Source organism: Dromaius novaehollandiae, chromosome 6 (genome assembly GCF_036370855.1).
Source record: "Dromaius novaehollandiae isolate bDroNov1 chromosome 6, bDroNov1.hap1, whole genome shotgun sequence".
Classification (NCBI taxonomy): Eukaryota; Metazoa; Chordata; class Aves; order Casuariiformes; family Dromaiidae; genus Dromaius; species Dromaius novaehollandiae.
Window position 1 is genome coordinate 27,404,253 of NC_088103.1, and position 13,004 is coordinate 27,417,256.

The 13,004-nt window shown below is 41.2% G+C and overlaps 1 protein-coding gene across 4 annotated transcripts in view; it reads right to left on the minus strand.

Moving 5' to 3' along the window:
- FRMPD2 (FERM and PDZ domain containing 2) overlaps nucleotides 1-11,155 on the minus strand; it is a 63,883-nt gene extending 52,728 nt beyond the window's left edge. For 3 of the 4 annotated variants that reach the window (XM_026110248.2, XM_026110244.2, XM_026110246.2), the window contains exons 1-5: nucleotides 11,002-11,155; nucleotides 9,050-9,181; nucleotides 8,712-8,780; nucleotides 5,463-5,547; nucleotides 2,831-2,981 (exon numbers count right to left, since the gene is read on the minus strand). In XM_026110248.2, coding sequence (XP_025966033.2) covers nucleotides 2,831-2,981; nucleotides 5,463-5,547; nucleotides 8,712-8,780; nucleotides 9,050-9,181; nucleotides 11,002-11,017 — 453 coding nt within the window. In that variant the 5' untranslated portion in view covers nucleotides 11,018-11,155. The remainder of the gene's footprint in view (nucleotides 1-2,830; nucleotides 2,982-5,462; nucleotides 5,548-8,711; nucleotides 8,781-9,049; nucleotides 9,182-11,001) is intronic. The other variant, XM_026110247.2, reaches the window with a different exon arrangement.
- Nucleotides 11,156-13,004: the final 1,849 nt, after the last annotated feature.

Below are 13,004 nucleotides of genomic sequence, written 5' to 3' on the forward strand. Positions count from 1 at the left end.
CACAGAAAATTTTTTTAAATTCACTAACACGATGGACACCAATTTTGCAGCCAATCGCTGATATTCTGTCAAGTATCAGAATTATTAAATGTCAGTGAATACAGAATGATTAAAGGCAATCTTAGCTAGACCTTCTCAAAGAAGCCAGAAGCATGAGTTAGAAATGTCAGGAAGACACAATATAAAAAAGAGCTTGCTATTTTGAGCAGCAATAATTTAAAGAACAGGCTCTGGCAGTTGCAAAATGGAGTACAGCAAATTAGATAAGTTCCTGATGCGATGAAAAGGCAAAATTTAAAAAAAGAAAAGATGCACTGTAGAAGAATCTCAAATGTTGTAGCCCTGCTCTCTGTGAACCTTTAGTCCCCTCTATCATCTGACCATTGTGTCTTTAATCGTTATTGCTAGCCTCTCTTTATTCATGATACAAAACTACATTGTGTCCTGGCAGCACAATACTAGTATTATGAAACAAATCATAAATTTTCTCAGAAAAAGATATAAATGGGTCAAGGGACTAATTCATGGAGAATGGCTGGAAGGATCCACATCTTACCACTTGGAGACTGTTACCTGTTCCCCTCTCTGCTGCAGTCATTTCAGTCTGCTTCAAGGATCTAAAGCATAGATGGATCTGACAAAACCCAGCCCTTACACCACATGTCCCCTTCACAATTACTTCTTATTTCTGGCTTGGTCCAGCCCAGAGCCTACATTCTACGCACTCCTTCTGTGATCCGTGCAGCTATGACTACGTGGTGACTTTGTGCTGTGCATCTGTCTGTTTTCTGAGTAACTCCGCTCTGTGCTGGATACAGCCATTTTCTTCTGAGTTACATCAGCCTGTCATGAGGGAGGGGCTGGGGAGGGGAATGCATACACTCATGGAGACCTCTACTTCGTTTCTTTCTTCTTGTCATCATGACAGCAGTCACTTAGACTGAAAGGGACATGTTTTCTTTTTAGAGAAGGAAAAAAAATGACATCAAATGATGGATGAGTACAGCAAAAACTGAAACTTCCTGACACAGACCACCACTAATGAAAATTAACTGTAACTTTACCCATACCAGGGCCAACCATTCCTACCTCTCCTCCATCCATAGCTATGCTGAGGGTAAGTCCTTTCCCACTGAGATTTCCACAGCATGGGTCCTGTCATACCTCCCGTATATCTTCTTTTACATATAAACCCCTGCTTTGATGATGAACTTTCTCAGACTTTGAATAACAAGGTCCAAAGCCTGTCTCCTGCAGCATGTGCCTCTGATTCGCCCAATGGTACAAAGAGTCATAAAAATATTCTGAGGATTTCCTCCAGTGTGGGAGTAAAACAGAGCGAGCTTGTTCTGTGCCACCCTCCAGATGGTCCCTGGCAGAGGGTCATCAGGTAGGAGGAGGGGGCCTAGAAATGACCCATTGCAGCATTTTGTATAGCATTAAAGAACTATAGATGTGGAGCTGATTTATCTTAAAAACAATTGGTCCAGAGGAATGGCCAAAGAAGCATAAAAACTTTCATATCCGTTCAGCGCCTGTACAGTACCTAGCACAACTGGGACATGGTGAATGACTGGTGATGGTAGTGCTGTCATATTAAAAATAACAACAAAGAAATCACTGTTTGCCCTGTTGTGCCTTAGTTCTTTTCTGTCTCTCACGATACACTTTCTTTTAACAGTTGTTGGACTCCTTTTGAGGAAGCAAATTATTATTCCAATGAAAAACTTTAACACAATTAAAAACTAAATCTATATATAAAAACATTTTTTTGAGAATATCTAACTGAAACTCTTGGTTTTCAAAGTTCTGGCAGTGGCCAGTCTTGAGACGGGAGAGGATGTGAAGTACGGGAGAATGTAGAGGGGCGCTGATTAGAAATGCAGAAATAATAATGATAGCAGCAGCAGCAAGGGAGCGTGAAAGTATGATTCACTTGGGCGGAAACTGGAGAGGGAGATTGTTTGAAGAGCAAAACTGCCATAAAAAATAAAATGCCCTGGAAAAAGGAAACTAAAATAGAAGCAGTTTTCCTCACTCCACGGAAGTATGATTGCTAGGATCCTTTGCAGTGGTGTTATACAAACAAAAACAACCTAGATAAAATATCAAAAGGGGGGGTGTGTGTCTGTGCGTGTGAGCTTGTGAACTTGGCACAGGTGAGAGTACTTACCAGCCTGAAACCTGGCCCTTCTGTTTTCCACAAGAGAGGGCATACCATGGGCAGCTGCACTGTAGAGTTTTCTGTGATTATGTTACTTCTGGATTTTTGTGATCTCTCTGCCAAAGAAGCATTTTGCTTCCCATTTAACAGAGAGGAAAACCACAAAAATGTCCTACAACAACTCAGCAGCTAGAAATAGACCCTTAGGTGAACCATTGGTTTGGCACGCTCACTGCTAGCCTATGCTTTCCATCCAGGCATACACTGTAAAACAAATCTAAGTCCTTTGATCGTCACTGACAAGCAAGAGTTTGGGTTCAGGCTCTGTAACTTTCTTTGCTGTGCTGAAGTTCCTGTGAAGGTATTTGATCAAAACACTCCATATGGTGTTTGCTGCTTGCAGAAGTCACACATGTAGGTCACAGAGGGTTCAGTCCTAAGCCTTTGCTCATTCTGTACGTACAAGAGCTTTCATTGCCTTCAGTTCTGAGCTGTTTATCACAACTGGCTCATGCCTCATTTGGAGTCTGTCATTTTAGGAGACCCATCTAATGACATGACTCCATAGCCGATATGCACATCATTGGTGGCTGACAGCTGGCTGAGAGGTTTTTCATTAGCGATATTTACATTTTGAAATCACGTTATACATTTTTCATTAGTTACCTTTTCATTCCTTTGGAAGAAACATTTCTGTGATGCAGCAGCTGCTGTGTAGTCCTTTGTAGACACAGAGAAGGTGGAGCCCAAACTCAGCAGGTTGTGTCTGCTGCTCTTCTGAGCTCCGCTAGGGATTTCTTCTACAGCACTGACCGACCTTCAAAGGAGATGTCATAGTGAGCAATATATCCAGTTGTGTATACGAAAAACCATGGAGTTGAAGACAAAGACCTTAAAGTAAACTGAGTACCATGATCTTATGAAATCCCGGACAATAGCATTTATAAGCTATTATATGATGTTGTCCTTACAGAAAAAGAATTCAACAGAGATGATTTTACTGACATCCTTTATAAATAAATCTTAAATACCCTTTATGCAAAAAGGGTACCTGTGAGCCAGCTCGAGCTGGTGTTAGTCTGGCGAAGCCGCTAGGCAGAGACTTCAGCCGGGGCCCTTTCAGAGCATTGTACAGGGTGGAGTCAGTTTCTCACTTATTTTCTACAGCGAGGTCACAAAAAAGCCTCAGAAAACACTAATATTCGTTGCTACATTATTCAGAATGTTTCTAGGAAGGGTAACTAGATCAGTTGAATACTAATTTGTTAGAATAAATTAATGTCTTAGGGAGCTGAAGGAATTTTCAGTTTAATTAAGGGAAAGATTAGTGTGAGAGCTCAGTTCAGAAAACTGTTTTTACTGTATTTTCAGCCCATAAAGTAATAGTGTTTTCCACATAAGCTGACAAACGTATGCTTAGAATAAATTTATAATACAGTATATACTCATCAGTGAGGAAAGAATGATTATATGGTAGAAACAGAAAGGTTTTGTTGACATGGATTTTGGTCAATTGTATTTTTAAGAAATGGCAAAGTTTCATCCTCTCTTGTGCATGTTACAGAGTTGCTTCAGGAAATTCATTCAGGGAGTTTCAAAAGGTTTTTAACAAAGTTACTAGGAGTACTTGCATTCCTTTGCCTATAAAGATATGTAAGTATTTCTGTTTCTGTGAATCTGACCTCAGAAAGATCTTTTAACTAAGAAACATGCCTAAAATGACCGAAAGTGACTTTTGTGGGTATAAAAATGTTACGAGCTGAAAACCCAGCATTCTGTATTAAGGAGACTTTCTTTCCCCATGATAAAGTAATAATATAAAATTTCCCATACTGATATCATTGCCAGGTGTGTGATGCTTATATAGATGTCTGTACACACACACACACACATATATATGCATATGTGTGTGTATGTAGATAGCTATATAAGCGTGTGTGTGTGTGTGTGATAGACAGACAGTTATTTCTTCAGAAGAGCTGCTGCTGTCATGCCTCCTGCAGACAGTTGTGTCTTGCTGGAATTTTCAAGGTATATTGGGGTATCCCACATGGCTCAGATCCTTGTGGCCGACTTACCAGGAAGTTCAAACAGTTTACTTGGGACACATTTAATTGGGAATTGATCTAAATGGAGCACTTCCTGTGGGCCTGAATTACTCCTGTGGTGGTTAAAAGAAGAAACTCCTGTTTAACTGGGTCAAGAACTCAATTTAAATGGGATGTCTGTAGGGATTAAGTGGTGCTTATCTGTGAGATTCTGGTCTTTGTGATGCCTAGAGGCTAACAGTACTTAACATTTCTTCTTCACTTGGAAACAGTTGTGATTTCAGCTGCACTATGCTAACGCTTACTATAGACAACCCTTTTTTGGCAGGAGTGGAGTATACCTGGCTTTTGTGAAGGAGTTAGCATCAGTTGTGTAAGACTCGGTTTCCCTTGTCTGTGTCCAGGGCTGCTGTTATACTTCCCTGGCTGAAATGAGGCTAATCCTCATGACAGACCAGAGTTTTTCACTGCTTGTATCCCTGGGTTACCTGTAACTCTTCGGTAAACTAGTGGTGTGGGGCTGGGTGTGGTTGAGACAAGCGAGGCAAATCAGTTTAAGAACTGAGATCGAAATGCAAATATCCCACTGAATATTACGGATCACGTACATGGTCTATCAGAACCGCTCCAGAATAAATCAGGTCTCTGCTAGTGTAACAGCAGTACAAGATGCAGACCCTGACCCAAAATCTGAATGTAGACAAATATGGACTCTGCAAATTGCCATGCCAGTGAAGGCAGTGACTGTCCATACCTTCTTATCACTCCCCCTCTGTGGAAATTGTGTCCTCAAATTTTCCCCTTCCACGCTGTCTGTAGAGCTGCTTCCCGGCTGTTTTAGTCACGGAGAGCCATGTTAGCTGCCCGTGTTCCCTGCTCTGATTTTGACTGAAACATGCTAGGGGCGCCTATGTGGTAGCTGTGCCAGCTCTTTGGAGGGCAGTGACATCTGGCAGGACACAGTGATAAGAGAGTGAAGATGGGAGACTTTGGTGCACTTGTTTTGAAGGGACTGTTGATGGCTCAGGCTCCATTTCCCTCACTAGAGCATTAGGACAATTTTGCTTGAGGCCAAACTGAGTCTGGGTATGGTCTATCTCTACAAAAACAGTGTCTGTTATGATAAGAGGTGACAGATTCAGATGGTGATCGAGGCATTTTCCCATAATGACATAGCCATGCTGTATCTCCTATGCTTTACCGCGTAATAAAAAAGTTTCCATCTTTTTAGGAATATACCTTTCAATTACCTGTTTATGAAGAGTTTGTAGCTACTTTGTGTCCTTGACCCGCTGAGGGTGGGGTCCCATGACCTGTGCGTCGGTGGGACTCTCCCTGAAACGAATGAAGGAAATAGCACGACTGAAGCAATGGTAGCAGCACCCAGCGTTACATCCTGGGACAATTACAACAAGGAGAAAATTCTGACTGGCTGCTTCCTCTCTCGCATCCTTGTTTGGGCATGATAAATGACTGCTTGGTAGGGCTAAGGGAATACAGCATTCCCAGTTCTGTAGTTATTCCCTGTTCACAACCCTTCACGTGAACGTAGTTTGGAGAATAGCCACATATGTACCGTGTCTGTTATTTCCATACATATATGGGGTTGTGAAACAGCTTTTGCTCTGCAGGAGTTATATTTAATACTCCTTGTTCTTCTGTTTCCAGGCATAAAATCAAGGAAAAAATGTCATGTGACTTCCCTGGTTAATCAGAGTAGGATATAAAATCACTGAAATGAAAACTATTTGCAAATATTCCACTGGTTATTTGGTACTTAACTATTTGGTGAATATTTCTACATCATAAAAATCTGATGGGGACATAGGGATGGTTTGTGAGTCATGTGAGAAAATAGGATTTGAATATTTTTTTCACCTTCAGTCAGCTCTGCTGCTAGAGAAGGGATAGGCATTACTTCTTCCAAATATGAAAAAGCTGAAACTTTGAGGTAGAACCAGAAGAGGTTATTCCAGCTGTAGTTCCCTCAACATTTTTTCTAGCAACAAAGTTTTAAAGCCTTTAAAGGAGGGGGAAGGAAGTTAATGTTTTCGTTGCTTGGACCATTTCATTGATCTTATTTAAAGAATTGCCTGTCAAAGTTTTACAAAATTATAGAGATGATAAGCTGAGCTACTGGGGAAGGAATCATCTAAACCAACATTTTTCCAGAAAAGTTGTTCATGAACTACATCCTAACACCTCACCCTGAATTCCAACACAAAATCATAGCACTGAATTCCAGTATTACAGCTACCAACTGAAATTTAAAAACCTAGGGAATCAACAGTTATATTAGTAAAATATGCAGAAAACATCAAATAATGTAACTAGAAAGAATTAATAACAATATAAAAAAAGATCTTTTTCAAACTGTAGATGGTGTTATAGTGGACAGGCTCTTTTAGTTCCTCATTAATTTGGTAGTGACAAAATGCGAGACTGTGAGATAAGCCAGATAGTGAGGGGTAGTTACAAAAGTTAAGATTCAGTTCTATATTCTGAAACTGCATGTTCGTAATGATTTTTAATGAAAAAGTCCTGCAGAACTCTCCTCTCACACTATAAGTTTCACATATCTGTATATATATATTTTGACAAGGATGTAAAATTCCCCTTAGCTTTCTCAGTCCCAGCTGTCATGGCAGTGGGACAAGTTGGCTAGTTTTACTGGCCAGACTGCCATGTTTTGATTACAAATCCAGCACATTCCTGGTGTTTAAGGTTGACATGCGGCTCTCAAAGAAGTGTGGCCTGTAGATGATTAATGTGTTTTATATTAAAGGAACTTCCAAAGTACAGTCTGGATAGAGATACTGATCTCCCTTGATAATGGTGCTCTTCTAGATGGTAATATATCTCTTAGGAGAAGAGTGCGTTCTTCTAATATATTATCTAGTGAAAGAATGTGGCAAACAAGTTCATACAGTCTGGTTTTTCTCTTGTATTTTTAGAGCTCAGTTTTACAAAACGCTGAGTACCTACAGCTGCCACTGTCTCAGTGGAGACTGAGACATGCACAGATTCACTGGAATGAGCCTTTGTCAAGTTTTTGAGCAAGATTTAAAAAAAAATGGACTTTCAGAACAGTCTCCTGCCTCTCCCGCCTTCACTATATGCCACTAGATGTGTGACTGACGCCGAGTCTCACACAAGGTGCGGCTGCAGTCTGTTACAGGCTTTTATTGCTCTTGATGTTGAATGCAGCTCTGGAGCTTCAGAAAAGCAAGTCTTTTCAGACAGGAGGGAATTACAACAGCAACTGTACCAGCACCTTCACCTTCCTCATCGTTCGGGCAGAGGGGTGAGAGGGTACTCTACACACTTTTTCCCTGGATATATTCTCTTTTCCTCCATGAATCATCTGCGGGCAGATTTTTGATCAAGCAGTGTGCACCCACGGTTTTGCCATGGTTCCTAAGGAAATTAGTCCCTTGAGCTCATGCGGGCTGGCTGGCTGCCGTTTTTGCCCAGTAAATTTAGAACCCGTCAAATTGGAAAGTGAGTGGGTAGTGTCTTCCTGCAAATTTCATGAAAATCAGCAGCTGGAAATCAGAAACCCAAATTAATGCTCCCCAGCGAGAGAAAAGCCAGGGAAACTCCGCAGTTATGTGTCATTTATGACATCAGTGAGGTGACCCGTCAACGCGCGTCTCGCTCCGTCATAATAGGTTTCTGGGATAAAAGCCCACACATGCTCACAGGGCAAGTCTGAGTCCCTGCCACGGCAGGAGCTAGGACTTTGCTTCTCATGGGGAGCTAGCGGAGGCTGTGTTTGGCCAGCCTCAGTGGCATGGCAGCCGGCCTGCTTTGGCCAGCCAAAGGAGGCAGAAGGAGGAGGTAAACGCTGCAGTGACCATCAGCAGCACGGGGCCGAGCACGGGGAGTGGTGAGTGTACGTCTGGGTGTACATCTGGAGGCTCGGGAGAGGTGAGCCGGGTGGTGGGAAGAAAGGTTGAAAGGAGAAGGGAGGTGGGCAGCTGTGGAACGGGAGAGCAGACGTGGGTAGGAGTTTGAGGATGGGAAGCTGGCATGGTAAGCTTGGCTTTTGGGGAGAAGTTGATGACATTAGGGCAACAGAGTGCGTCAGGTAGCGTGAACACCCTCTGCCTGGGCATCTCTAGCTCAGATTCCAGTGTAAGCATGAAGATACACATGCACAGCAGTACCACCCTTCCTTCTCCTTAGCTGCCATCCAGACAAGGTAAATCAGAAGAGCAGTACAGAAACCTGGCATTTTGCACAATAAAAACAACACACAGCCCAGGAAATACACAATGGCTCTAGGACAAAACAAAAACAATCAAAAAATTGAGTGGTTTGTTTTTTCCACTAGATCTCTGTATTAGTCCACTTGGATTTGAATTTGCTTGAAGAAACATTAATCCCCACCATTCAAGGCTCTGGTATTATTCATAGATTCAGCTGATTTCAGCGCTGCCATCTTGCTGTGACATTGCCATCCTATGTGTATGTGGGGCAACTCCCTGGCCTCTCACCTGTTCCCAGATCCCGTTTGCCAGAGACATGCTGCCAAGTGTTGTCTGTAATCTGCCGAACAGCTTCGTCTGGTAAGGGGACAGAAAGCAAAAAGAGGTGATGGCCCTGTATGGTAGCCAGGGAATGGATGTCCTTATAGTAGGACACAGGTAAAAAGGAACCCAGTGTAAAAGGATCTTCCTTCTCTGCAGCCTCACACAAATACACCTCCCTAGTCACATAGCCGCACATGCCTAGGAGTACCTATCACATGACCATGTGTGGGTAGTCTCACATTTCAGGTGACAAAATTACTGAGTTGATAGTTTACAACCACTGTCTTTCAGGAAAACCTTACCTCTCCTGTGTCCCCGGTTAGAGAGTATCAAAGATGTACTTTCTGAAATACTATTAGAGTCACTATAGTCCACAGAGAGTTGTCTGTAATCTTCTGTTGACCGACTGTAATTCATTAATCTGGACCCTTTGTCTGGAAACAGAATGGAATACGGTGAATCACAGACTTTGATCTTAAATCATTGTATTTGCATGATAACTTAAATACCATTTGGCTTGACTAATTTTTATTTAGTCCATGTCTCTATGCCTTCAGACCATAACTTCAATTCCTTGAGGACCCAGGAAAGCTTGGTAGCTTCATTCTACTACCTCTACCCTTTCATAATCTTATTGTGACCCAAACTAGTTCTCATAATTCTCATTGACCTTTCCAAATAAAGCTAGTCCAATATATTAATTGTATTTTGCAAGCCCAACTGAAGGGCTGCAAAATGCAGGTATCATAGAAAGTTGTTCTCCTTCAGCATATTCTGAGGCTCGAAACCTTGAGCTGTAAGTATTCTTTCTGAGTGCTAGGTGTATTGTGCCAAGACACAGTCCACTACCTGATTCAGCTGCAGAAATTTCTTTAAGAGGCATCATCCCAAATCATTATGAAGTACACATTTCTGTTGCAGCCTAACTTTACTTTGATTGCATTGTCTCTGTCCTTTTTCAGAATCCCTGAAGGTGATCATTTTTAGGAGAACAAAAATGAACTAGAATGCTGCCTAGAAATGTATGGCTCGAAAAATCACACTTCCTTCTCAATATAATCAACACACTGATTGATTAAAGCCCTTAAGCAAGCATAAGTCATGTGATGTGAGTCCCTAGAAAGCATGGAGGTCACCCCACATACATACTTACTAGAACCAATGCAAAGGAAAGGGCAGGGGTGTGTGGCCAATAGGCAGCTGAAGATGGGACCACCCCTTCTGGCAGCAGCCAAGTTTTCACCAGCTTACACCAGTGTGAATCTGCAAGCTCTGTCTCTCAATGAGGGGCTGAGGCAGTATCATTTGAGAGTTGCTTTGTCTGTACATGTTCAGAAGGAGCTCCTTTTCTTATGACCAGTAGTACCTAACAGAAATGTTCCATAGGCATTTAAGCATGCGTGTAATTCCAGCTCAAGTTAATGGAACATACATGTGATCTGCTGAACAGGGATTGGATTGCTTATGTGCCTAGTGTTGAGCATGTGCAAAAAGAGTCTGCAGAACCTGGGCCAGAAGTCAGCTCCCCTCCCAATTAGATTTTTGTTGAAGTGAACATCACAATCTAGAGACCTAGAAAAAAGAATTTACTTGATCCTGAAGCCCATATTTAGTTACGATTAGAGAATTAGTATGAATATGAGGGCTAATAGAATCTTCATCTTATAGTCAACTGAAATGTGAAATCAGTGTATGCTGCTTAGTTTTTATAGTGAGCAGAATTTGGCCTTGTATCTTGAAATCACTCCAGCAATCCAATAGTGAATTTATAAAGCATCTTTTGAACAGAAAAATGGAACTAAATATCAAAGAGAAACCACTGATTTTTGCTGGAATAATCAAATAGGAAGGATGAATATATGCTCTTTAAATGGCAACAACGTAACTTCACAGAAGCCCACTTTTTACCTTTGAAATTACACTTGGGTACACAGAGTACAAAAGCAATTCTGTATTACATACACAGTTTTTATGCAAACTGCTTTAAGAGTCAAATATGTGCAAGCTGATTCGTTATCACTGCTTCACAGCTTCAGATTGGTGTCCTTTGAGGAAATAAGGAACAGAAATCTTGCTGACTTGCCTCAAAGTTTTTGCATTATGAAGTCATTTCTGTGTAAAGCAGTAAATATCCTATTCAGCACTACATATAATTGCCACAACGTGAAATTAAACAATTCACCTGGCTTGGGAAAGCCTCAGAAAAGGCCCTTTGCAACTTGATTAGACAGTTCAGATTAAAGTCTTTCCTTACCTGTGTGAAAATTCATCCGAGAGGACAATGCTGAGGTGTCCGATGTTTTCTCATGCAGTCTTTTCCTTATCACATGACTTCTGCTAAGCTGAGAGGCTGTGCTGTCTTCAGTGACTGCCCGTTCTACCTAGAAGCCAGTGGTACTGCAAGTCAATGTCATATGATATGTGAACTTCAGACCCTTATACTGAAGTGATCCTTGCCCTCAGCTTGTCAAAGGCTGCCGGTTTGCTTGATATAAGCAACTTCATCTTCTCAGATTAACACCAAACAGGACTGAGTTTTGCTGGGTTAATGCTTTTATGGTAGTCGTGCTTAGAGAAGGGACACCTTCTGTTGCAGTGGGAAAAAGAGTACTAGAGAGTACAAGGGAAAAGGCCACCTCAAAATATTAATGAATACTGGTTGAAAACAGAAAAAGAAAAAAATATATTTGCAATGGGTTCTCTTCTGTTTTCATTCAGCATATCAACAAAAAATATTTGTTGACATTTCAGATCTTGAAGAAGACTCAAATGCTCACTTATTAATAGCTCCACATTGTCAGGCTTGATTAAATCTTAAATGTTCAGCTCCAGTTAAGGAAGATAAATGAAACTCTCTATATGATGTAAATGCAATTTCTTTGAATTTCACAAAGAAAGTCCAAAGCCACAGTGGCAATGGGAAATTTTTTCTCTTGTATGAAGCCCTTTCCTTTGGCTACCATGAAGTCTCTTTAAAGGTTATGGTTGTTTAAGCATTAACTAAGAGAATGAAGATACTGTGAGTGCAAAAGCTGGCTTGGTATCATTTCCTAGAAGTGCAGACATGGTCTGAGATGGCTTCTTGCCTCTTTTGCTTTTACAGATCCATGCAATTTGCTCCTTAGAAGATTAGAATCAAATCTCACTTGCTTAATTGACACAAGTATTAATTTTAGGCAATTGCTCACTTGTATCACAAGTTGCTACTCATCTCTCTCACCAAAGAAAAGGAGATGTTTAGAGTATAAGAGTAGTACCTACCTCACTGACACTTCCCAGCACAAGCTGGACCATTTTCTTTATGTATATATTTGCTGGTAAGGAATAGGATTCCTTCTGATGTGCTTCACATGCTTCCAGAATTGATTCAGGGGGAAGTCTTTTATGTGGAAGATCTTCACATAGTGTCAGCAAGAGAGTGTGTAGTTGGTCACTCAGCTGGAGGGACTGAGTCAACATGGAGGTAATGTTAAATGACATCTCACAATGATCTGAAGTCCTGTATAAATGGGAATTTCTGAAAGCCTTTCATCCTGGGTGGGAAATGGGCACTGACTTCTTTTAGACTTTGGGAAAATTCCAGACAGGCAGCTAAGCAGCACTGAATGGAGCCTCTCCTGGGATGGAGGATGGCCTTGAAAAGAACTGGCATGTACAGGGACTTATCAGCCTGTGCACAGGGCTTCTTGGTGATAGCCATCAGCTCAGGCTGCACCACAGCTTGGCTAAGACTGTGCATCTTAAAGATTCATGCAAGCAAGACATGTGGTAGAGTTAGCCTCAAAAAGTTGAGGAATTACACCAGCTAAAACTGTTGCCATAGAGACCAGACACTTAAATTTTAAAGAGTCATTTAGCTTATTTTCCCTTAGACCATGTATACCCATGAAAGGGAGATGATGTCTGCTAAAAACTAGAGATTTCCAAATCAGAAATGTGCAGTCAAAGGCATGGATATACAAATGAAGCAAAATACATGCTACAAATTTTTGAAGGACTGAGTAGCAAGAAATACAAAATTGCAACTACCAGAGACAATGGTAGAGTTTTCCCAGAATATGAGATTTCTTTAATTTTTATTCTAGCATCCCATTCTTTGAAAAAGTGCATATGTGTATACAGCACCAGAATCATGCAGACATGACTTTTTTTGTTTTTTAGCCCTACATATGTTATTAGAAAATATCTCGTTGTTGTCTTGGAACAAGTAATCTTCATTCTTAAAAGAAAGATACAGTTCCTCTTAACTGGAACAAT